We start from the raw sequence: 25,816 nt of genomic DNA, 5'->3' as shown, positions 1-25,816 counted from the left end.
GCAGCTTTTCTCTGTGTTTTCAATGACAGACTCCACTTTTGCTTTATCTACCAGAGGACAGACTCTCCCCTCTCATCTATATGAACCCCTTTCAGGACCTGTAACAATATTTGTAATACATTACCCCATCCAAAATGGCTTTAGAACTTACGCGAGCCGGTGGCGAAGAAATAAACCATAATTGTAATCTTTCCCAAGCACATTGTGGGAACTTGGAGTAAACATCAACATTTGGCTATGATTTATTTTTCCTTCTCATCCTTTTGTGTTTGATACATAGAGCACTATCCAGTTTAAAAAATAGGGTGCTTTGTTCTCCCTTCAGACTAGGAGCAGAGAGGGAGAACGGAGGTGAGAGGAGAACGGAAGAAAAGAGAACAGAAGAAGAGAGGAGAAGAGGAGAGAGAGGAGAAAGAGGAGAGAGAGGAGAACACAGGAGAGAGACGAGAACACAGGAGAGAGAGGAGAACAGATGATATAGAACAGAGAGAGAGACGAGAACGGAGGAGAGACAAAGGAGAGAGAGGAGGAGAGAAGAGGAGAACAGAGGAGAGAGGGAAACAGAGGAGAGAGAGGAGAACAGAGGAGAGAGAGGAGAACTGAGGAGAGAGAACTGTGGAAGAGAGAACTGAGGAAAGAGAATGTAGAATGGAGTAGAGAGAGGAAAGAGGAGAACGAATAGAAATTAGGAAACAGTAGAAAGGAGGAGAGAGCAGAAGGGGAGGAGGAAGTAGAAAGAGGAGAAAGGAGGAAGGGAGAAGGAGGAGGAGGAGAAGAGCAGTAGGGAGGTGGAGGGAGAAAGAGAGGAGGAAGAAGGGAGGAGAAAGGATGAGAAAGAGAGAAGGAGGAGAAGGAAGAGTAGAACCGAGGAGAGAGCGAAGAGAGAGAGGACAAATGAGGAGAAAGGAGGAGGAAGAGAAGAAAGCAGGACTGATTGCACTCTGCTGCTGCTGGGCATGACATTTAGCAGACATGAGGGGACCAGTCAGTCCTGACCTCAGACTGTGAGAGTTTGGGAGTGTGTGCATGTGTACTTAATCAGTCTGTCTGTCAGCCTTTCCGCTTCTCATCGAGTTTGACCTCAAATTCCTCTCAGCGATGGAACATGATGATCAACTGTTAAACCAGCATCGTCATAGTTTGAGTAAAGAACTCCTATCCATCAGTGCAGTGTTAACCGGAAAGACCAGAGAAACTCACTGGGTATAGGATGGGTTCAATAGGATGTGTTCAATGATTATGGTCAATGAGGATGGGTTCAATGAGAATGGGTTCAATGAGATGGGTTCAATGAGAATGGGTTCAATTAGAATGGGTTCAATTAGAATGGGTTCAATTAGAAGGTGTCAATAGGACGGGTTCAATAGGACGGGTTCAATAGGACGGGTTTCAATAGAATGGGTTCAATAGAATGGGTTCATAGAATGGGTTCAATAGGATGTCAATGACGATGTGTTCAATACGATGTGTTCAATAGATGTGTTCAATAGATGTGTTCAATAGAATGTGTTCAATAGAATGTGTTCAATAGAATGTGTTCAATAGATGGGTTCAATAGGATGTGTTCAAATACGAGTTATAGGATCAAATCAAAGTGTATTTGCACGTGCGCCGAATACAACAGGTGTAGACCTTACAGTGAAATGGTTACTTACAGGCTCTAACCAACAGTGCAAACAAGGTATTAGGTGAACAATAGGTAAGTAAAGAAATAACACAGTAAAAAAAACTGTGAAAAAACAACTGAAGGTTTAACAGTAGAGAGGCTATAACAGTAGAGAGGTTATAACAGTAGAGAGGTTATAACGTAGAGAGGCTATAACAGTAGAGAGGTTATAACAGTAGAGAGGTTATAACAGTAGGAGGCTTATACATAGAGAGGTTATAACAGTAGAGAGGCTATAACTAGAGAGGCTATAACAGTAGAGAGGTTATACAGTAGAGAGGCTATAACAGTAGAGAGGCTATAACAGTAGAGAGGCTATATACAGTAGCGAGCTGTATACAGTAGCGAGGCTATATACATAGAGAGGTTATAACAGTAGCAGGGCTATATACAGTAGCGAGGCTATATACAGAGCGAGGCTATATACAGTAGCGAGGCTATATACAGTAGAGAGGTTATAACAGTAGAGAGGTTATAACAGTAGCAGGGCTATATACAGTAGTGAGGTTATAACAGTAGAGAGGTTATAACAGTAGAGAGGTTATAACAGTGAGAGGTTATAACAGTAGAGAGGCTATATACAGTAGAGAGGTTAACAGTAAGAGCTATACCAGTAGCGGCTATATACAGTAGCGAGGCATATAAGTAGCGAGGTTATAACAGTAGAGAGGCTATATACAGTAGTGAGGCTATATACAGTAGAGGCTATACAGTAGAGAGGCTATATACGTAGTGAGGTATAATACAGTAGTGAGGCTATATACAGTAGAGAGGTTATAACAGTAGAGAGGCTATATACAGTAGTGAGGCTATATCAGTAGTGAGGCTATATACAGTAGAGGTATAAGTAGTGAGGCTATATACAGTAGAGGCTATAACGTAGAGAGGCTATATACAGTAGTGAGGTTATAACAGTAGAGAGCTATATACAGTAGAGAGGCTATATACAGTAGCAAGGCTATATACAGTAGTGAGGTTATACCAGATGTCAGGTTAATACAGTAGTGAGGCTACATACAGTAGTGAGTGATATACAGTAGAGAGGCTATACAGTAGAAAGGCTATATACAGTAGAGAGGCTATATACAGTAGAGAGGCTATATACAGTAGTGAGGTATAACAGTTAGAGAGGCTATATACAGTAGTGAGGCTATATACAGTAGAGAGGCTATATACAGTAGTGAGGTTATAACAGTAGAGAGCTATATACAGTAGCGAGGCTATATACAGTAGCGAGGCTATAACAGTAGAGAGGCTATTATACAGTAGTGAGGTATAACAGTAGAGAGGTTTAACAGTAGCAGGGCTATATACAGTAGAGAGGTTTAACAGTAGTGAGGTTATAACAGTAGGGTTATAACAGTAGTGAGGTTATAACAGTAGAGAGGTATAACAGTAGAGAGGTTATAACAGTAGAGAGGCTATATACAGTAGCGAGGCTATATACAGTAGCGAGGCTATATCAGTAGTGAGGCTATACCAGATGTCAGGTTATATACAGTAGTGAGGCTACATACAGTAGTGAGGCTATATAACAGTAGCGAGGCTATATACCAGTAGCGAGGCTATATACAGTAGCGAGCTATACCAGTAGCGAGGCTATATACAGTAGGAGGCTATACCAGTAGCGAGGCTATATACAGTAGTGAGGCTACATACAGGCACTGGTTAGTCGGGCTGATTGAGTAGTATGTACATGTAGATATGGTTAAAGTGGACTATGCATATATGAATAACAGAGATTAGCAGCAGCGCAAATAGTCTGGGTAGCCATTTCATTACCTGTGTTCAGGAGTCTTATGGCTGGGGGTAAAAACTGTTGAGAGCCTTTTTGTCCTAGACTTGGCACTCTGGTACCGCTTGCCATGCGGTAGTAGAGAGAAGTCTGACTGGGTGGCTGGGGTCTTTGACAATTATTAGGGCCTTCCTCTGACACCGCCTGGTGTAGAGGTCCTGGATGGCAGGCAGCTTAGCCAGTGATGTACTGGGCCATACGCACTACCCTCTGTAGTGCCTTGCGGTCAGAGGCCGAGCAATTGCCGTACCAGGCAGTGATGCAACCAGTCAGGATGCTCTCGATGTTGCAGCTGTAGAACCTTTTGAGATCTCAGGACCCATGCCAAATCTTTTTAGTTTCCTGAGGGGGAATGGCTTTGTTGTGCCCTCTTCACGACTGTCATGGTGTTTGGACCATGGTTAGTTTGTTGTTGATGTGGACACCGAAGAATTGAAGCTCTCAACCTGCTCCACTACAGCCCCGTCGATGAGAATGGGGGTGTGCTTGGCCTCCTTTCCTGTAGTACACAATCATCTCCTTAGTCTTGGTTACGTTGAGGATAGGTTGTTATTCTGGAACCACCTGCCAGGTTCTCTGACCTCCCTGTAGGCTGTCTCGTCGTTGTTGTTGATCAGGCTACCACCGTCATCTGCAAACTATGATGGTGTGGAGTCGTGCCTGGCCATGCATTCGTGGGTGAACAGGAGGGGACTGAGCACGCACCCCTGAGGGGCTCCAGTGTTGAGGTCAGCGTGGCAGATGTGTTGCTACCTATCCTCACCCCTGGGGGCGACCCATCAGGAAGTCCAGGATCCAGTTTGCAGAGGGAGTGTTTAGTCCCAGGATCCTTAGCTTAGTGATGAGGCTATGGTGTTGAACGCTGAGCTGTAGTCAATGAATTGCATTCTCACATAGTTTCATTTTGTCCAGGTGGGAAAGGGCAGTGTGGAGCGCAATAGAGATTGCATCATCTGTGGATCTGTTTGGGCGTATGCAAATTGCAGTGGGTTAGGGTTTCTGGAAAATGCTGTTGATGTGAGCCATTACCAGCCTTTCAAAGCACTTCATGCTACGGGCGTGAGTGCTTCGGGTCGTAGTCATTTAGGCAGGTTGCCTTCGTGTTCTTGGGCACAGGGAACTTGGTGTCTGCTTGAAACATGTGGTTTACAGACTCAATCAGGACATGTTGAAATGTCAGTGAAAACACCTGCCAGTTGGTCAGCACATGCCCGGAGGACACATCTGGTAATCCATCTGGCCAGCAGCCTTGTGAATGTTGACCTGTACAAGGTCTTACGTCGGCTACGGAGAGCGTGATCACACAGTCGTCCGGAACAAGCTGACACTCATGTGTGCTTCTGTGTTACTGTCCTTGAAGCGAGCAATAGAAGGTATTTAGTCTGAAAGGCTCATGTCACTGGGCAGCTCTCGGCTGTGCTTTGCAAGCTCTGCCACATAAGACGAGCGTCAGAGCCGGTGTAGTATGATTCAATCTTAGCCCTGTATGACGCTTTGCCTGTTTGATGGTTGTTGGAGGGAATAGCAGGCGTTCTTATAAGTTTCCAGGTTAGAGTCCCGCACCTTGGAAGTGGCAGCTCTACCCTTAAGTCAGTGAGAATGTTTCTGTAATCCATGGCTTCTGTTGGGGTATGTACGTACAGTCACTGTGGGGACGACGTCCTCGATGCACTTATTGATAAAGCCAGTGACTGATGTGGTGTACTCCTCAATGCAATCGGAAGAATCCCGGAACATATTCCAGTCTGAGATAGCAAAACAGTCCTGTAGCGTAGCATCTGCTTCATCTGACCACTTTTTTATAGACCGAGTCACTGTGCTTCCTGCTTTAATTTTGCTTGTAAGCAGGAATCAGGAGGATAGAATTATGGTCGGATTTACCAAATGGAGGGCGAGGGAAAGCTTTGTACGTGTTTCTGTGTGTGGAGTACAGGGGATGTAGAATTGTTTCCCTCTGGTTGAACATTTAACATGTTGATAGAAATTAGGTAGAACTGATTAAGTTTCCCTGCATTAAAGTCTCCGGCCACTAGAAGCGCGGTGACTGAGAGAGGAAGGGGTGTGGTTTGAGCTGAGAGAGGAAGGGGGTGTGGTGTGAGCTGAGAGAGGAAGGGGGTGTGGTGTTGAGCTGAGAGAGAAGGGGTGTGTGTTGACTAAGAGAAGGGGGTGGTGTTGCTGAGAGAGAAGGGGTGTGTGTTGAGCTGAGAGAGGAAGGGGTGTGGTGTTAGCTGAGAGAGGAAGGGGGGGTGTGGTGTTGAGCTGAGAGTAATATACAGATTTAACCTAGTTCCTTCCGACTGGAGGCTGGGTCGTAGGGACAAGGAGGCAAGCTACTGACAGAGTTAACACCACATAGGCTGCCCAATTCTGATCTTTAAAACAGCCATAGAGACAGATCACACAAGAGAGCGAGAGAGAGAGAGAGCGAGGGACAGAGAAGAATCAGAAAAGATGAGCAGATGAAGCTACATTCTGAAGTTTCAGTCCTTCACAGAAGATCGTCTACTATAAACGATTGACTGACAAAAACCAAAGAGAAGTTGTATAACTTTTATGCTTGACAAACGTAAACAAAACATATTTTCCACCTGCAGCATTGTAAACATTTTAATACATTTATTTTAACACACACGAGTGTCTGAAACTACCAAGTGATTCAAATATTCCACAATTAATTATTAGATTGCACAATATTATTTGGCATAAAGTAATTTTTAAAAATTGTTTACATATGTCCCATAAAAACAACGTTTCAAATATGAGGATAACACTTGTCTTTTGTGTGGTCAAAGTGCAAATATGCTTAAAAAGGCATACCCTGCAATTATTTGGTCACTTTGCATATATATCCTTAAAAAATTGCCTATATTCTCTAGAATCAAGTGTCTGGGGTCCCTCTACAGTGTAAACAAAACAACAGGACAGTGAATGGCAACACCACAACATGGAAACGAATAAGTGCACTTCAGAAAGATGTGGAAAGTGGGATATGAACATTTCATAGAAATCAGTGCACGGAACATTGAACACAACAAAACATCATTAATATATTCATGTACTCTACGGGCCTGTTTCCTGGACATAGATACCCGAGTCCTGGATGAAAGTCGAAGTACAAGGAGATTGTCTTTTGAACTGCTTTTATAAGTCCATGACTCATTTTAGTCTGTGTTTGGAAAGTGCCCTTTAATAGTGCCATAGTAGAGCCATTCTCCATCTTGTCATTTTCAGATGCACTGTACTGCCCCTCAGTGAGAAAACACCTCCACTTCCTCTCAATGAGAGTTAGGTACAGTTCTTGTGTTCAGTCCGGTCCTGTCTAAGCTATGTTCATTAGTCTGTCCAGTCCTTGATCAGTGACCATTCAGACGTTTGACAGTGATTAATCAGACAGGCGGCCCTCGACATGCAGCTGAAATGTAATTTCCACACTTCAGCCTGCTGATGCTGCGAAGGCATGAATTAGAGGCAGCTACAGGATAGCAACTTCAGCTACCCTTCCTACCTTCCGTACAGCAACTTCCTCTTCCAGGCTGTCCCGAGGCCTTCCCCCTCTCTCCCTGGTTCTCCGGTTCCGAGATAGGATGATGTCCAGTCTAATTGCCCAACTAAGACTACAATCGAAATACTTAAACTTTGTGTTCAAAATAAAAGATAGCACACTATTTATACTCCAAATGATTGAATTGGTAAACCTAACACGTTTGAGTGTTTTCCTTGATTTTAAATGGACTGCATCAACATGTGGTTGATGTTTTTATTTAATTTTTATTGACCCCACCCAAAAAATCTAATGAAATCCTTCTCACCGGCTCCATCTCGCCCCGCACCGGGGGAGCTCCGGCTCCATCTCGCCCCGCACCGGGGAGCTCCCGGCTCCATCTCGCCCCGCACCGGGGAGCTCCCGGCTCCATCTCGCCCCGCACCGGGGAGCTCCGGCCAACCTCTCCGACCATCAAACAGCGGATGTCAGAGCGGCACCGAAGGGACACCCCCTGGAACTGTGCTTGTCGGGACAGCAGGGGGAGGTGGCGCGGAGCAGGGTGGAACACTGCATTCTCCTGCATGAAGGAAGGGATGGATGAATGAATCTGACAAAATGTCACAGTGAGAGTGAGTGCATGGCATCTTCCTGCATAAATGAATAAATATATTAAACATAGTTKAAATGTACCTGCACCAGTCCCAGGTGTGTCTCCGTGAGGAGGAGCTGGGCCCAGGGGTCAGGTCTGGGGTKAGGGGTCGTTGTCACACCAACGGTAGTGTAGAGCAGCAGTCTGACCTCTCCCAGACTAGGCTTGTCTCTGAGAAGACGTAAAATAAAACTCAATCGTTTGTCTGTCTTCAGTTCTTATGTGCTATGAGCTATCCTTTCAAGACCAACAAATACTACAATACTACTACCTGCCCATGTTGCCATGCAGTATATACACCAGGTCAGCTAGGGTCTTGTGGAAGTGACCAGACAGCCTGAGTCCCGCATCCAACAGCAGGTCAGGTACCTGGGCCTTCCAGTCCAGAGACAGCTCCATCAGATCCTCCTTCAGGAAGGGGTGGTGAGCCACTCGCTGGTCCCCAGGAGAGAACACACCTAGCAGGGCCTGMGRGAGGGCRTGGGTGAGGGTCTGGCTGTGGAGGTACAGCAGAGGGTGTAATTGAAGATTTGATCAAATGTATTTCTATTATTCAAGCAACATGCCTTAGTAGCAGGCTGCRGTTTATTGTCATGAATCTTGTCCTGGAGMTAGAACTGAGCGATTTRTGCTCGATAAGSCAGCTGCAAAGCCAAAATTGGCAAACAATTCATGAAAACAAAAAATGTTGCTCTTTAGTCTTAATTTAAATCAAAGTGGAGCTGGCAACGTTTTAACTACTACGCAGATTTGAAACAAAACGGACAATCATAATATCAGTGAAAATATAAAATTCCCAGTATTTTATATATATATATATATATATATATATATTAAATTCCCAGTCCTATCTAGGCTACTAAAATATTGCAGCCTGGCTTCGGTTTTTAAAGCTTGACAATGAAAAAATAAAAAACAACCTGCCTCAAAACACCATACAAAGGACAAACACGTAGGCCTATTACAGAAACATTAGAGCAGTAGCCTAGGCTGACTAAATCAATACATTTTGAGTGCTGCATTCAACTGCACCGGTGAGCCATGCAGTACAAAAGTTTTTTTTATAAAAAAAAAAGTTAAAGGAATAACATGCTTTAAGTTTAAAATGTTAAAACACCCTATAGTTACATTTGTGTTATTTGGACTCATTAAATAGCTTTTGATTAGGGTCGCAGCATTTAAGCAGCAAAGGCTGGACAAATATCAATTTACCTCTTTTCAAGTTAAAATGCTATATTCAGCACCTATGTAAATACACTATATGACAAAAGTAGAACACCCGTCAAATTAGTGGATTCAGCATCAGCCACACCCGGGCTAACAGTGTATAAAATCGAGCACACCCATGCAATCTCCATAGACAACATTCAGTAGAATGCCTTATTGAAAAGCAGAATTCAACATGGCACCGTCGTTAGGATGTCACCTTTCAACAAGTCAGTAATTTCTGCCCCGCTAGAGCTGCCTCGGTCAACTGTAAGTGCTTTATTTTGAAGGGACACGCTAAAGAAAAAACAGCTTAACGGAAGTGGCGGCCACACAAGCTCACAATGAGACCAGATGCTGAAGCGCGCACCCAAAAATCTCCCCGGTCACACCGCTACAGATTCACAACTGCCTCTGAAGCAACTCAGCATAAAACGTGAAGCACGGTCATCCACATACTAAAAAAGGACAATCAATAAAACCTGCAAAAGGTCAGGTTTAAAACCAAATAGGTATCGCCCACAAATGTTGATTTTTCCCCCATAATTACACTGCGTACCTATATGTAGAGCCATATTTACAAGCAAAACAAAACAGGAGCATAACGTAGCTATCACGTAGATTCATGTATTGGAGGATGATGACTACCGAACTGTCCTGTATACATAGACCAGTTCAAAGGTGAAATGATGGCAGGGCCGTGTTAAATGGCTTTTTCATATAGCCAGTTAGCTCTGATTGGCTAGCGCACGCACAAGACCGGAACTTGACAAGACAATTGTTTAATAGGTTTTAACTACTGCAGTTCATAATGTCTAAACTCCACATCCATTATCACCCATTTATATTGCTAGAGAATTTTCACCAAACGCCTTACTATACATAAATTCAAAACATCTATGAATTCATGAAAACGACCATATCAAGTCCTCGCGTTGTCAGAAAATGAAAAATAAAAAATAAGTGACATTCACACCTGAGGGTATATATCAGTAGAGGCTGCTGAAGGGAGGATGGCTCATAATAATGTCCGGAAACAGAGCAGATGGAATGGCATCAATCGCCTGGAAACCAAGTGGAAACCAAGTGGAAACCAATGGAAACCAAGTGGAAACCAAAGTGGAAACCAATGTAACAGAAACCATTGGAAACCACCATAAAAACCAGAAACCATGTGGAAACCAATGTGAACCAAGTGGAAACCAAGTGGAAACCAAGTGGAAACCATGTGGAAACCAAGTGGAAACCAAGTGGAAACCATGTGAAACCATGGTAAACCAATGAAACCATGTGGAAACCATGTGAAACCAAGTGGAAGCCATGGGAAGCCATGTACACCATGTGGAAAACCATGTTGGAAACCATGTAACCATTGAACCAAGGAAACAAGGGAACCAAGTGAAACCATGTGGAAACCATGTGAGAACCATTGGAAACCAATGAAACCATGAACCCATGGAGCCAGTAAACCAAGGAAACCATGGGAAACCCAAGTGAAACCAGTAAAACCCATGGGAAACAAGTAAGCCAGTGGAAGCCAAAAGCCAGAACCATGGAAAAACCATAAACCAAGTAAACAGTAAACCAGTGAAACCCATGGAACCCATTAAACAGTGAACCATTAAACCAATGAAAACCAAGTGGAAACCAAGTGGAAACTAAATGTTCGGTGAATTTGATACCATTCCAGTGATACTGCTCCACTCATTACCGCGAGCCCGTCCTCCTCCTCAATTAAGGTGCCGCCAGCCTCCTGTGGTGTATATGAACAGATTTCGATAAGATTTCATGTTGCTAAAACGCTGTTAGTTCGACTTTAAAAGTAACGGTTAGGCATTAGGGTTAGCGGTGTGGTTAAGGCAGGATTGAAAATCAGACCATGACTTTGTGGCTGTGGCAGATAGTGACCATGCTGTGCAGAGCTGCCTCCAGAACAAGATTCAGGACAATAAATGCAAACCTGCATCTTAGTAGACCACACGTAGACATTGACCTACTTTACAATCTACTTACATTCAAGTGCTATCATACTTTTTTATTTTATTTTTTATAAAAAAAATGTGCGACTGATTGGCAATCGATCGTGATCAACTGTTGGCTCCAAGCACACTTTTGTTTCCACTAGGCTAGAGGATAAGATCTGAGCGCAGTGGTTCTCTCCAGCATTGCTTGCTGTTTGGGGTTATAGGCTGGGTTTCTGTACAGCACTTTGAGACATCAGCTGATGTAAGAAGGGCTTTATAAATACATTTGATTTTATACCTGTGGGTGTAGAGGGTCAGGACACTCTCCTCAGTGGAGGCTGTGAGACGAAGGCTCTGACCGCAAAAACCCACCTAGATGGAAATTTAGATTTAAAAAAAATCTAGATGATAATGGTGATACTACTGGTAAAGATGAGGATAAATATAATTAATAACAAAGAAAATAGGTAAATCATTGAATTGGTAGAACAATAAAAGACCTACCAGGATCTCCTTGATCTGCAGCAGGGGGAGGTGGTGGAACACTGTCAGGGGCGTGGTCTGATCGGACCTGTCAGGGTCAAGAGTCAGGGCGTAGAGGCAGGACTCCAATAGGAGGACGAGGGAAGGGTGTGGGTGGGGCTGGCTGCAGTTGGCCACGCCCAGCCAGTAGAGAGCTATGAGTCTCTGAGAAGTMAAGACAGAGGGGAGAACGGACTGGAGACAGCCCAGGAGGGTGGACAAGGGAAGGGACTGGAGTTGAACCAGAGCCCCTGGGAACTCCACCAGTCTCTGAGAGAAAGAACGAGATTGGGTTTATTAAAATAAAGCAACATGGAAGGCTGAATGATTTGATCACTTTGTACATTTCCTAATATGAATGACTAAAAACACACCTGGTAATATACCTGGACACCCTCAGTCCACTGCTTCTCCTGCCCAGAAACAGAGCTCTTCTCTGGACCTGCAGACCTGGCGTTGTTCCCCTGCTCTGGAGGGCACTGTGGCTTGCTGCCATTGGCTCCATCGGTGACACACTGTGGGTCCTCCTCCATCTTGATCGGGTCCTCTGGTGACCACAGCTCCTCCTTGGTTGTAATCCGGACCTCTGACGTAGATGGAGCCTCCAGTCTGCCTTCCGGCTCCGGAGTCCACTCCAGTTCTCGGATGGGATTCTGTTCCCCTGTTCTCCAATCCAGTTCTTTACCAGTGTTCTGTTTATGTGGGAACTCAGTGGCATTCTGGGCTGGGTACAGGCTTGGTCCTGGGCTGAAGACAGTATTGTGGGTTGTAAGAAGGGGCAGGTTCATTTTTGGTGCGGTGTTAAAGTCAATAGCTCTCTGCTGTATTCCAGTTGACTCCACTTGCTGAAGATCCTGAGTGAGCTCAATGGGAATGCTCCTGAAGTCACGAGTGAGCTCAATGGGAATGCTCCTGAAGTCACGAGTGAGCTCAATGGGAATGCTCCTGAAGTCACGAGTGAGCTCAATGGAATGCTCCTGAAGTCACGAAGTGAGAGCTCAATGGGAAATGCTCCTGAAGTCACGAGTGAGCTCAATGGGAATGCTCCTAAGTCACGAGTGACTCAATGGAATGCTCCTGAAGTCAACGAGTGACGCTCAATGGGAAATGCTCCTGAAGTCCACGAGTGAGCTCAATGGAATGCTCCTGAAGTCACGAGTGAGCTCAATGGGAATGCTCCTGAAGTCATGAGTGAGTTCAATGGGAAATGCTCCTGAAGTCATGAGTGAGCTCAATGGGAATGCTCCTGAAAGTCCACGAGTTGAGCTCAATGGAATGCTCCTGAAGTCACGAGTGAGCTCAATGGGAATGCCTCTGAAGTCACGAGTGAGCTCAATGGGAATGCTCCTGAAGTCACGAGTAGCCAATCGGGAAGCTCCTGAAGTCACGAGTGAGCTCCAATGGAATGCTCCTGAAGTCACGAGTGAGCTCAATGGGAATGCTCCTGAAGTCATGAGTTAGCTCAATGGGAATGCTCCTGAAGTCATGAGTTAAGCTCGGTGCTTATGTGTTGCACCAATGGCAGCTCACTGACTATAGAGAACATCTGACGGTCTTTAACATAGGAGAACATGTGACTCTCTCTGACCAATGAGAAGACCTGGCTGTCTTTGACCACTGACAGCACCAGACTCTCCCTCACCATTGAGACAACCTGACTGGGCCAACTGGAGCAGGCTCCTCCCACATCTCTAGGCTGCACAACTCCTGTACTGTCCCAGAACTGCTGCAGGACTCTCGAGGGGGAGCAGTGGAGGAGCCGCCACATGTCCGGGAACATCCAGGAGACCCCACTGCTGACCACAGAACCCATCCCAGAGATAGAGCGCTCTTCCCCCAGAGAGTCTAGCTCATGCTCCCCCCCAAGTCCAGAGATCTGGGATACCCTTCTAACCAGAGCACCCAGCCCGGAAGCAGAGATCTGGCTCTCATCCTGCGTCTCATCACCGCTAGACACCCTGCTAAGCAGAGAACCCAACCMCAAGCCCTGCTCAACCTCCTCCTCCCTCCTAGCCCCAGCCTGGGTCTCCTCCTTGTAATTGTCTCCGWAGCCCTCCACCGTGGTCTTGGATGGATTCATCATGCAACGACTGAACTGGCCCTCCAATGCTGCTAGCGGTAGGCCGCGTACCGCCTGGCTGCGTCTGTGTCTGTCCAGCCGGGAGGCTGCGTGTTCGGTCTGGTTGTGGGTCTGTGTGTTGAGCTGGGACAGAGAGGCAGTGTGTTTGTCAAACCGAGAGGTCTGTGTGTATGTTGAGCTGCTGCTGGCCAGTGGGAAGTGTGCGTGGTGCGTTCCTTCCTCTGTTCCGCTGTCGTCTCCTCCTTCGTCTCCTCTCTGCAGGTGGGATACAATAGCACCTAATGAGGTCTCTGCAGGGCCACTAACAGGCACCGGCCTTGTACAGTCTCCTGCTGCAGCCGTCAGAAGAGAGACCTGACAGGACAACTGGGCTCTTGTTAGGCCCCACAGTATACCCATCAGCCTGCTGGACCAGAGAGGACAGGTATCTGCTGAAGGGACCGGTCCCCAGGCAAGGCCTCCTCTCCCCCATAAAGTCCTCTCTCTAGGCAGAGGTAGTGCTCCCTCCCATCACCTCTGACACCACCCTCCTGTTCCTGATTGATTACGTGAGTCTCCATTTCTTCCCTTCTTCTTGCTCCTCCTCTTCTCCCTCCCRCWRCRTCCRCKTCCTRRCRCATCCTCCTRCCCTACTCCATCCTCCCCTCCCTCATCCTCGATAAAATCACTTCCGTTTCATGTTTCAACTTCAAAGTCATTCCTCATAATCAGGGAGCATGTCGTCTATTGTTAGGACAAGAAACAAGTAACAAAACCCGAATATTTTAAAGTAAAAGAAAGGATAAAAAAAAGCCATAGTTAACCCACGTTGTTAATTGAAAAAGGACTCAGCCACGGCATTGTTAATTGAAAAAGGACTCAGCCATGGCATTGTTAATTGAAAAAGGACTCAGCCATGGCATTGTTAATTGAAAAAGGACTCAGCCATGGCATTGTTAATTGAAAAAGGACTCAGCCATGGCATTGTTAATTTAAAAAGGACTCAGCCATGGCATTGTTAATTTAAAAAGGACTCAGCCATGGCATTGTCAAACTTGTTTTCTTCTGTATAAATAGCATGCTTCAAATTGACAAGCCAAAGGAGTGAGGAAGGCGAGAGGAGAGAAACTAACGTCTTGAAGTGCTCTGTGTACAACGTGCCTTCACAAAACGTTAGTCGTTTTCTCTGAGGTGGGCTCATTAAAAAGGTAATAGGTTTGAAATATTAAACTAAGAATACAAGCCATGGGAACAGGCATTTCATGCTCCATAAAAGTCTGTATTAAGCCGTGTGTGAGATTGTGTGCCCAAACAAAACGGACATCTGCACACTAAGATTAAATTTATAAATGCATGTATACAATACATTCCTTTATTGGTAGGCCAAACGTGGATAGTGGATTACACACACACCCCCAATTCGGAAAATATTCAGACCCCTTGACTTCTTCCACATTGTTACATTACAGCCTTTAAATAAATAAAAAATAATGGATAACATTTCCCCCCCCCCTCAATCAACACACACACACACAACAAAGCAAAAACAGGTAAAGAAAAAAAAAAGAAAGACCAAGAACACTTAAATATCACATTTACTTACGTACATACCCCAACCAGAAGCCATGGATTACAGGCAACATTCGCACTGAGCTAAAGGGTAGAGCTGCCGCTTTCAAGGTGCGGGACTCTAACCCGGAAGCTTATAAGAAATCCTGCTATGCTCTCTGACAAACCATCAAACAGGCAAAGCGTCAATACAGGGCTAAGATTGAATCATACTACACCGGCTCCGACGCTCGTTTTATGTGGCAGGGCTTGCCAACTACACTGCTCAAAAAAATAAAGGGAACACTAAAATAACACATCCTAGATCTGAATGAATGAACTATGCTTTATATAATACTTTTTTCTTTACATAGTTGAATGTGCTGACAACAAAATCACACAAAATTATCAATGGAAATCAAAATTATCAACCCATGGAGGTCTGGATTTGGAGTCACACTCAAAATTAAAGTGGAAAACCACACTACAGGCTGATCCAACTTTGATGTAATGTCCTTAAAACAAGTCAAAATGAGGCTCAGTAGTGTGTGTGGCCTCCACGTGCCTGTATGACCTCCCTACAACGCCTGGGCATGCTCCTGATGAGGTGGCGGATGGTCTCCTGAGGGATCTCCTCCCAGACCTGTACTAAAGCATCCGCCAACTCCTGGACAGTCTGTGGTACAACGTGGCATTGGTGGATGGAGCGAGACATGATGTCCCAGATGTGCTCAATTGGATTCAGGTCTGGGAACGGGCGGGCCAGTCCATAGCATCAATGCCTTCCTCTTGCAGGAACTGCTGACACACTCCAGCCACATGAGGTCTAGCATTAGGAGGAACCCAGGGGCAACCGCACCAGCATATGGTCTCACAAGGGGTCTGAGGATCTCATCTCGGTACCTAATGGCATCAGGCTACCTCTGGCGAGCCCATGGAGGGCTGTGCGGCCCCCAAAGAAATGCCACCCCAAACCATGACTGACCCACCGCCAAACCGGTCATGCTGGAGGATGTTGCAGGCAGCAGAACGTTCTCCACGGCGTCCCAGACTCTGTCACGTCTTCACATGTGCTCATGTGCTCAGTGTGAACCTGCTTTCATCTGCGAAGAGCACAGGGCGCCAGTGGCGAATTTGCCAATCTTGGTGTTCTCTGGCAAATGCCAAACGTCCTGCACGTGTTGGGCTGTAAGCACAACCCCCACCTGTGGACGTCGGGCCCTCATACCACCCTCATGGAGTCTGTTTCTGACCATTTGAGCAGACACATCACATTGTGGCCTGCTGGAGGTCATTTTGCAGTGCTCTGGCAGTGCTCCTCCTTGCACAAAGGCGGAGGTAGCGGTCCTGCTGCTGGGTTGTTGCCCTCCTACGGCCTCCTCCACGTCTCCTGATGTACTGGCCTGTCTCCTGGTAGCGCCTCCATGCTCTGGACACTACGCTGACAGACACAGCAAACCTTCTTGCCACAGCTCGCATTGATGTGCCATCCTGGATGAGCTGCACTACCTGAGCCACTTGTGTGGGTTGTAGACTCCGTCTCATGCTATCACTAGAGTGAAAGCACCGCCAGCATTCAAAAGTGACCAAAACATCAGCCAGGAAGCATAGGAACTGAGAAGTGGTCTTTGGTCACACCTGCAGAACCACTCCTTTATTGGGGTGTCTTGCTAATTGCCTATAATTTCCACCTGTTGTCTATTCCATTTGCACAACAGCATGTGACATTTATTGTCAATCAGTGTTGCTTCCTAAGTGGACAGTTTGATTTCACAGAACTGTGATTGACTTGGAGTTACATTGTGTTTAAGTGTTCCCTTTATTTTTTTGAGCAGTGTATTACAGACTACAAAAGGGAAGCACAGCTGCGAGCTGCACTGACAAGCCTACCAGACGAGCAAATCACTTCTATGCTCGCGTCGAGGCAAGCAACACTGAGGCATGCATGAGAGCATCAGCTGTTCCGGACGACTGTGTGATCACGCTCTTCGTAGCCAACGTGAGTAAGACCTTTAAACAGCTCAACATACACAAGGCTGCGGGGCCAGACGGAAAACCAGGACGTGTGCTCCCGGCATGTGCTGACCAACTGGCAGGTGTCTTCACTGACATTTTCAACATGTCCCTGATTGAGTCTGTAATACCAACATGTTTCAAGCAGACCACCATAGTCCCTGTGCCCAAGAACACGAAGGCAACCTGCCTAAATGACTACAGACCCGAAGCACTCACGTCCGTAGCCATGAAGTGCTTTGAAAGGCTGGTAATGGCTCACATCAACACCATTTTCCAGAAACGCTAGACCCACTCCAATTTGCATACCGCCCAAAACAGATCCACAGATGATGCAATCTCTATTGCACTCCACACTGCCCTTTCCACCTGGACAAAAGAACACCTATGTAAGAATGCTATTCATTGACTACAGCTCAGTGTTCAACACAATAGTGCCTCAAAGCTCATCACTAAGCTAAGGAACCTGGGACTAAACACCTCCCTTGCAACTGGATCCTGACTTCCTGACGGGCCGCCTCAGGTGGTGAGGGTAGTAGCAACACATCTGCCACGCTGATCCTCAACACTGGAGCTCCACAGGGGTGCGTGCGCAGTCCCCTCCTGTTCACCCACAACTGCATGGCCAGGCACGACTCCAACACACATCTTTAAGTTTGCAGACGACACAACGGTGGTAGGCCTGATCACAGACAACGACGAGACAGCCTACAGGGAGGTCAGAGACCTGGCCGGTGGTGCCAGAATAACAACCTATCCCTCAACGTAACCAAGATTAAGGAGATGATTGTGGACTACAGGAAAAGGAGGACAGAGCACGCCCCATTCTCATTGACGGGGCTGTAGTGGAGCAGGTTGAGAGCTTCAAGTTCTTCGGTGTCCACATCAACAACAAACTAGAATGGTCCAAACACACCATGACAGTCGTGAAGAGGGCACGACAAAGCCTATTCCCCCTCAGGAAACTAAAAAGATTTGGCATGGGTCCTGAGATCCTCAAAAGGTTCTACAGCTGCAACATTGAGAGCATCCTGACTGGTTACATCACTGCCTGGTACGGCAATTGCTCGGCCTCTGACCGCAAGGCACCACAGAGGGTAGTGCGTACGGCCCAGTACATCACTGGGGCTAAGCTGCCTGCCATCCAGGACCTCTACACCAGCGTGTCAGAGGAAGGCCCAAAAAATAAAGACCCCAGCCACCCCAGTCATAGACTGTTCTCTCTACTACCACATGGCAAGCGGTACCGGGGGGACAAGTCTAGGACAAAAAGGCTTCTCAACAGTTTTTACCCCCAAGCCATAAGACTCCTGAACAGGTAATCAAATGGCTACCCGGACTATCTGCATTGTGTCCGGCCACCACCAACCCCTCTTAACGCTACTGCTACCTCTGTTCGTCATGTAGCATGGTCACTTTAACCATATCTACATGTGCATACTACCTCAAATCAGCCTGACTAACCGGTGTCCGTATGTAGCCTCGCTACTTTCATAGCTCGCTACAGTATATAGCCTGTCTTTTTACTGTCGTTTTATTTCTTTACTTACCTATTGTTCACTTAACACCTTTTTTGCACTATTGGTTAGAGCCTGTAAGTAAGCATTTCACTGTAAGGTCTACACCTGTTGTATTTGGCGCACGTGACAAACTTTGATTTGATACCCTTTAAATCAGTACTTTGCTGAAGCATCTTTGGCAGCGACTACAGGCTCAAATCTTCTTGGGTATGACGCTAGGTAGTCTAGTGGTTAAAGCGTTGAGCCAGTAACCGTAAGGTTGCTGGATCAAATCCCCGAGGTGACAAAGTAAAAATCTGTCTTCCCCGGGCGCCGAAGACGTAGATGCAATTAAGGCAGCTTCCCCCCCACCACTCTGAATCAGAGGGCTTGGGTTAAAGGCAGCTTCCCCCCACCACTCTGAATCAGAGGCTTGGGTTAAAGGCAGCTTCCCCCCTACCACTCTGAATCAGAGGGCTTGGGTTAAAGGCAGCTTCCCCCCTACCACTCTGAATCAGAGGGCTTGGGTTAAAGGCAGCTTCCCCCCACCACTCTGAATCAGAGGGCTTGGTTAAGGCAGCTTCCCCCCACCACCGAATCAGAGGCTTGGGTTAAAGCGAGCTTCCCCCCCACCACTCTGAATCAGAGGGCTTGGGTTAAAGGCAGCTTCCCCCCCACCACTTGAATCAGAGGGCTGGGTTAAAGCAGCTTCCCCCCACCACTCTGAATCAGAGGGCTTGGGTTAAAGGCAGCTTCCCCCCTACCACTCTGAATCAGAGGGCTTGGGTTAAAGGCAGCTCCCCCCACCACTCTGAATCAGAGGGCTTGGGTTAAAGGCAGCTTCCCCCCCACACACTCTGAATCAGAGGCTTGGGTTAAAGGCAGCTTCCCCCTACCACTCTGAATCAGAGGCTTGGTTAAAGCAGCTTCCCCCCCACCACTCTGAATCAGAGGGCTTGGGTTAAAGGCAGCTCCCCCCCACCACTCTGAATCAGAGGCTTGGGTTAAAGGCAGCTTCCCCCCACCACTCTGAATCAGAGGGCTTGGGTTAAAGGCAGCTTCCCCCCCACCACTCTGAATCAGAGGGCTTGGGTTAAAGGCAGCTTCCCCCCACCACTCTGAATCAGAGGGCTTGGGTTAAAGGCAGCTTCCCCCCCACCACTCTGAATCAGAGGCTTGGGTTAAAGGCAGCTTCCCCCCACCACTCTGAATCAGAGGGCTTGGGTTAAAGCAGCTTCCCCCCCACCACTCTGAATCAGAGGGCTTGGGTTAAAGGCAGCTTCCCCCCCACCACTCTGAATCAGAGGGCTTGGGTTAAAGGCAGCTCCCCCCCACCACTCTGAATCAGAGGTTGGGTTAAAGCACTTCCCCCCTACCACTCTGAATCAGAGGCTTGGGTTAAAGGCAGCTTCCCCCCACCACTCTGAATCAGAGGCTTGGTTAAAGGCAGCTTCCCCCCTACACTCTGAATCAGAGGCTTGGTTAAAGGCAGCTTCCCCCCTAACCTCTGAATCAGAGGGCTTGGGTTAAAGGCAGCTTCCCCCCTACCTCTGAATCAGAGGCTTGGGTTAAATGCGGAAGACCACATTTCAGTTGGACAACTGACAAGTTATCCCCCTTTCCCAAGCTTGGCACACCTGTATTTGGGAAGTTTCTCCCCATTCTTCTCTGCAGATCCTGTCAAGCTCTGTCAGGTTGGACTCCCCGTCAGCGTTGCTGCGCAGCTATTTTCAGGTCTTCAGAGATGTTCGATCGTGTTCAAGTACGGGCTCTGGCTGGGCCACTCAAGGACATTCAGATACTTGTCCCAGTCGGAGGTCCCGAGCGCTCTGGAGCAGGTTTTCATCAAGGATTCTGATTTGCTCTTTCATCTTTCCTCGACTCTGACTAGTCTCCCAGTCCCTGCCGCTGAAAAACATCCCCACAGCATGACGCTGCCACCACCATGCTTCACCATAGGGATGGTGCCAGGTTTCTTCCAGATGTGACGCTTGGCATTCAGGCCAAAGATTTCAATCTTGGTTTCATCAGACCAGATAATCTTTTCTCCACAGAGACACTTTGGCACTCTGTCAGAGTGACCATTGGGTTCTTGGTCACTTCCCTGACCAAGGTCCTTCTCCACCGATTGCTCAATTTGGCCAGGCGGCCAGCTCTAGGAAGAGTCTTGGTGGTTCCAAACTTCTTCCATTTAAGAATGATGGAGGCCACTGTGTCTTGAGACCTTCAATGCTGCAGAAATGTTTTGGTACCTTTCCCAGATCTGTACCTCGACACAATCCTGTTCGGAGCTCTACAGACAATTCCTTCGACCTCACAGCTTGGTGTTTGTTCTGACAACTGTGGGACCTTATATAGACAGTGGTGTGCATTTCCAAATCATGTCCAATCAATTGAATTTACCACAGGGACCCAATCAAGTTGTAGAAACATCTCAAGGATGATCAATGGAAACAGGATGCACCTGAGCTCAACTTCGAGTCTCATAGAAAAGGTCTGAATACTTATGTAAATAAATATAAAACATGTGCAAAAATTAGCTAAAAAACACCTTTTCGCTTTTTCATTATGGGGTATTTGTGTAGATTGATGAGAAAATTAGGCTGCAACGTAACAAAATATGGGGGTCTGTACTGCACTGTACACACACTTTAACATAGATTAATTAACTAAACCATATTTCACCTTCATGTTTAACTTTCTTCAGGAAAACAATAGGTGAAAATGTGCCCCAATGTTAGCTAGTAAAAGTTTACCCGTCCACTTGCACAGTATCCATTCAGATGAGTGTAGGTATCTGTATACGAGAGGTGTGTGTGTGTGTGTGTTTACGTACCATTACCGTCCAGGTCTGTAGTGGAGAAGAGAGCACAGAGCTCCTCTGTTGTCCAGTGTCTCCATTCAGTCCTGCTACAGCTAGCATATCCATCCTGTAGGAGGAGCAGCAGTTAAACCAAGGATTTAAATAATACATTTGTTATTCAAAAATAAAAATTAAAAAAAAAAAAATCTGGGACAACAAAAACAACTACTTGTTTTAAATTATATTTAGGGTGCCTATCCCCTTATAGGTCACTCCTTTTGATAGAGAGCCCATGGGAGACACAGAGCAGTTTGGGTTTATGTTCAAATAATCTGCTGACATCTATTATCTTTCTCAAAAAAGCTATTTTATACAGGGTAAAATACAGGACAATAAACGGGCACAAAACCCATCTATTAAAACACACTCACTAATACATTTAGCCCTAGCTAAGTCTAAAATACATTTAGCCCTAGCAAGTCTGATACATTTAGCCCTAGCTAGCTGATACATTTAGCCCTAGCTAAGTCTGATACATTGAGCCCTAGCTAAGTCTGATACATTTAGCCCTAGCTAAGTCTGATACATTTAGCCCTAGCTAAGTCTGATACATTTAGCCTAGCTAAGTCTGATACATTTTAGCCCTAGCTAAGTCGATACATTAGCCCTAGCTAAGTCTGATACATTTAGCCCTAGCTAAGTCTGATACATTTAGCCCTAGCTAAGTCTAATACATTTAGCCCTAGCTAAGTCTAATACATTTAGCCCTAGCTAAGTCTAATACATTTAGCCTAGCTAAGTCAATACATAGCCCTGCTAAGTCTAATACATTTAGCCCTAGCTAAGTCTAATACATTTAGCCCTAGCTAAGTCTAATACATTTAGCCCTAGCTAAGTCTAATACATTTAGCCCTAGCTAAGTCTAATACATTTAGCCCTAGCTAAGTCTAATACATTTAGCCCTAAGCTAAGTCTGCTGTCACGTCATCTTGAGTCTGAATGTTGGCACCCTATATAGTGCACTACTTTTGACCAGGGCCCTATGGCACCCTATTCCCTATGTAGTACACTACAGCTCAAAAGTAGTGTACTATATAGGGTGACATTTAGAATGCACACTTTATCCTAGGGTGCTCAAGGGGGCGGGGGGGGTAGGAGAGAACACTGAGGGAAACCAAACATTCAGCTCAAGATGACAGCAGACTTAGCTAGGGCTAAATGTATTAGTGAGTGTGTTTTAATAGATGGGTTTTGTGCCCCGTTGAGGGAAATCGGGTGCCACTTGGGACATAGCCACAGTACTTTYTGTTAATCCTTCAAAATCTACACAGCCATTTTGTTTCATTTCACAGCAAGTTGAGTGTCTGCTAATCTTTATCCAGACATTGGGACTGTTTGCTATTCACAGCCGTTCAACATCTAAGTGTGTGAGCGTGTTTTCAAATCTGATCATTAAAACAAAATGACACGCCAACTGATGCTAACGCCACGTACTCACAGGCACACAGAAAGGGCTACAAACTTGATGTGCACTCTGATATTTAATTTTWAAATTGTATAAATATGAGGTTAATGGTTAGTTTTAGATTTTAAGCTCATAAGAAAAGTCTGTATAGCCATTCCCCATTCGTACTGCAGCGCTAATAAACTACCSGTCTAAAAACAGGAAGTCAGGTGGGAAACTGTTGTTGCCACACTAGATAGACCATTGTGTCCAAAACTACACGTGGCAAAGAATTGACGTCTTTCCGTCTGTTTAGCAGTGAGACGGTCAGCTACAATGGCCATTCAAGGAATGTGTGTCGGGTCATATATCCATCTGCTCTGACTGCCAGGACGCGTCAGAGCAGGTCCCGTGTGGCTCAGTTGGTAGAGCATGGCGCTTGCAACGCCCGGGTTGTGGGTTCATTCCCCACGGGGGGACCAGGATGAATATGTATGAACTTTCCAATTTGTAAGTCGCTCTGGATAAGAGCGTCTGCTAAATGACGTAAATGTAAATGTCAGTCTGTGCTGCTCCTGGTGCTGAGAGAACAGAAGCATCTAGTCAGAGAGAGAGTCTTGGACAGGTCAAACTAATAAAAAAGGAAAAGGCGTCGTCTACAAAGAGAGGGGTCACTGATATACATGTATTATGGATCCCCATTAGTTCCTGCCAAGGAGATGCCAAGGAGATGCCAAGGAGATGCCTGTGGACTACAGGAAAAATGGATTTTCCAACCCTGAGCGCCGGGCCTAATCTGCTCTTGCTGATCAAAACCTTTTTTTTGAGTACTGCTTTAACCAATGGCTGTGCAGGTCTACAGTGGCAGTTCAGGAGGAGAGTCAAAGGCTTCTTCACAAAATAATATGTGATAGGGCCTAGTCCCCCCCCCCTAAAAAATATATATATATATATATAGTGCACGCGGACTGGCCTATTTGTTCTGTTAAATTTGGAGCCGATTCAGAATTAGCAAATGTACGCCTTTCCTACACACACAAGTCTCAGTAGGTGGTATTAAGACTGACCTCATGCAGGGACGCAACGCGGTGTGGCTACCTACACACACAACAAATATATGTCATTCTGAAAACCCTCCCACATGCTGGCCAACAGATTTTCTCGTGGAGTTTTCATTCAATAAAAGGTTTTCAGTACATTTATCTGAAGACATCCCTTTAAAACACTGTGTACCTTTTAGTTAGAATTGTGTCCAGACTAGAATATATGGAGAGACCGGGTTCAGAATAATTAGGGATGAATTAAATAAATCCATTTTCATCTCTATTTCAGCACCAACTGGGATATTTAAAAAATATTCTGATCTTGTATATTATTTAGGATTAGGAAAGTATTTATGAAATCATAAAAACAGGTTTGGAGAGCCTTTACAAATTAAATATATGGATGAATAAAAGTCGTTTTGATTCATCCTGAAAGTTGTCATATTTGAAGGTGAGAAAATAATTCAATAGGAGGTTGACCAATAGTCGATATAAAACAAACGTACTCCTCACTAACGGACAACGGTCCAGTCATGGTGAACTGCACACCAGGCTCCAGGTTTAAACAGCTACGTGTGGTTGGAGTTCCATAATCATTCTATAATAAAGCTACATGTCCCAAATTATTGTACAACGTTAGTCTAGTATGATCCACTACTGCCAGCGACTCTCAGGCACAACTACACAGACCTGACAGAGGAAGGAAAGGTCAACGGAATMAAATGGAAAATATAGGCTACAAACTGAAGGAAAACGAAGACTAAAATGACATATATAAATGAATGTGTATTATTGACGGTGGCTCTTGATAGACTAATATTTCAAATGATAGAACTGGTTTAAAAAGAAAAGCTGGGTGAGAGAATGCCAAGAGTGTGCAAAGCAGTCATCAAGGCAAAGGGTGGCTGCTTTGAAGAATGCCAAATATATTTTGAATTGTTGGGGTTATATCCTGCCTGTTTGTGTCTCCCGACCCCTCCTGTCTCAGCCTCCAGTATTTATGCTGCAATAGTTTGTGTGTCGGGGGGTCGTTAAAAACTGACCTGGGTGAAAAGCATTGCCTCGGACAGGTTTCTCTGTAGGCTCGAGCGTAGAAGTCGGGCTGGGAGTCCGTCCACGGACAGGTCTCGTCAGATGTCCGCAGGTTCTCTGTGGCTCGGAAGAGGTCCGTCACGGACAGGTTCTCGTGGCTCGGAGAGGTCCGTCAGGAATTCTCTGTAGGCTCGGAGAGGTCCGTCACGGACAGGTTCTCTGTAGGCTCGGAGAGGTCCGTCACGGACAGTTCTCTGTAGGCTCGGAGAGGTCCGTCACGGACAGGTTCTCTGTAGGCTCGGAGAGGTCCGTCACGGACAGGCTGGAGAGAAGTCCACTCTGGGGGGGGGGAAACATAATACTACACACTATTACATACACACACCCATTTTGCGAACAGAAAACTAGGCATGGCGAACATCAGTGATCCCACCAAGGTCTTTATGCACAATGGACTTTATGCACTAGGATACATATGGATGAGGTCATCGAACACGCTGTTCCCGATCAAACACGCTGTTCCCGATCAAACACGCTGTTCCCGATCAAACACGCTGTTCCCGATCAAAGACGCTTGTAGTCTTTCCAAAGCGGGCAATCTAACTGACTGAACATATTTCATTACCTGTGAGCTCTTAACATTTCTCCATTGATACACGACAAGTATTCTGTTGAGGAAAATCTGGAGGGTAAGCATTTGACTGTACAGTTTACACTTGCTGTATTTTTTGCACGTGACAAACTTTAACCTCATTTTATTGAAACATTTAAAAAAAAGTCCTAATGAAAATGTAGTCAAGTCAAAATGTCGCCCAAAAATAATTTTTTTTTTAATTTTTTTTACCCCAATTTCAAATAAAAAAGTCAAAAACATGTTCACAATACAAATATAAAAAATATGTGAAGTGCTAAAAATTAATGTTGCTAGAAACTCTTGCAGCCAAAATTGATCTATATATTTTATTTCAGCTGAATCAGTAGTTTGAGTACCTTTTCTGGTTAAAGGTAGACTGTTCCATCTCCACCCTTTTTCTCAATATTCAAAACAGAAATGTATGGTGTGCTTTAGGTGGTTGGGTCATTTCTGGT

At 45.7% G+C, this 25,816-nt stretch overlaps 1 protein-coding gene and 1 pseudogene across 1 annotated transcript in view; both read right to left on the bottom strand.

The window, feature by feature from the left end:
- Positions 1–12,267, bottom strand: part of LOC112071238 (uncharacterized) — a 13,714-nt gene extending 1,447 nt beyond the window's left edge. Inside the window, exons 1-6 of the mRNA XM_024138704.2 lie at positions 11,661–12,267; positions 11,269–11,556; positions 11,063–11,136; positions 7,866–8,090; positions 7,636–7,765; positions 7,271–7,522 (exon numbers count right to left, since the gene is read on the bottom strand). Coding sequence (XP_023994472.2) covers positions 7,271–7,522; positions 7,636–7,765; positions 7,866–8,090; positions 11,063–11,136; positions 11,269–11,556; positions 11,661–12,074 — 1,383 coding nt within the window. The 5' untranslated portion in view covers positions 12,075–12,267. The remainder of the gene's footprint in view (positions 1–7,270; positions 7,523–7,635; positions 7,766–7,865; positions 8,091–11,062; positions 11,137–11,268; positions 11,557–11,660) is intronic.
- Positions 12,268–12,429: 162 nt separating this feature from the next.
- Positions 12,430–25,816, bottom strand: part of LOC112071237 (kinesin-like protein KIF16B) — a 72,280-nt pseudogene continuing 58,893 nt past the window's right edge.

The sequence above is a fragment of the Salvelinus sp. IW2-2015 genome, unplaced genomic scaffold, assembly GCF_002910315.2.
Source record: "Salvelinus sp. IW2-2015 unplaced genomic scaffold, ASM291031v2 Un_scaffold1553, whole genome shotgun sequence".
Classification (NCBI taxonomy): domain Eukaryota; kingdom Metazoa; phylum Chordata; class Actinopteri; order Salmoniformes; family Salmonidae; genus Salvelinus; species Salvelinus sp. IW2-2015.
Note: the sequence above shows the minus strand (reverse complement) of the source record. Positions and strands in the feature narration are given on the sequence as shown.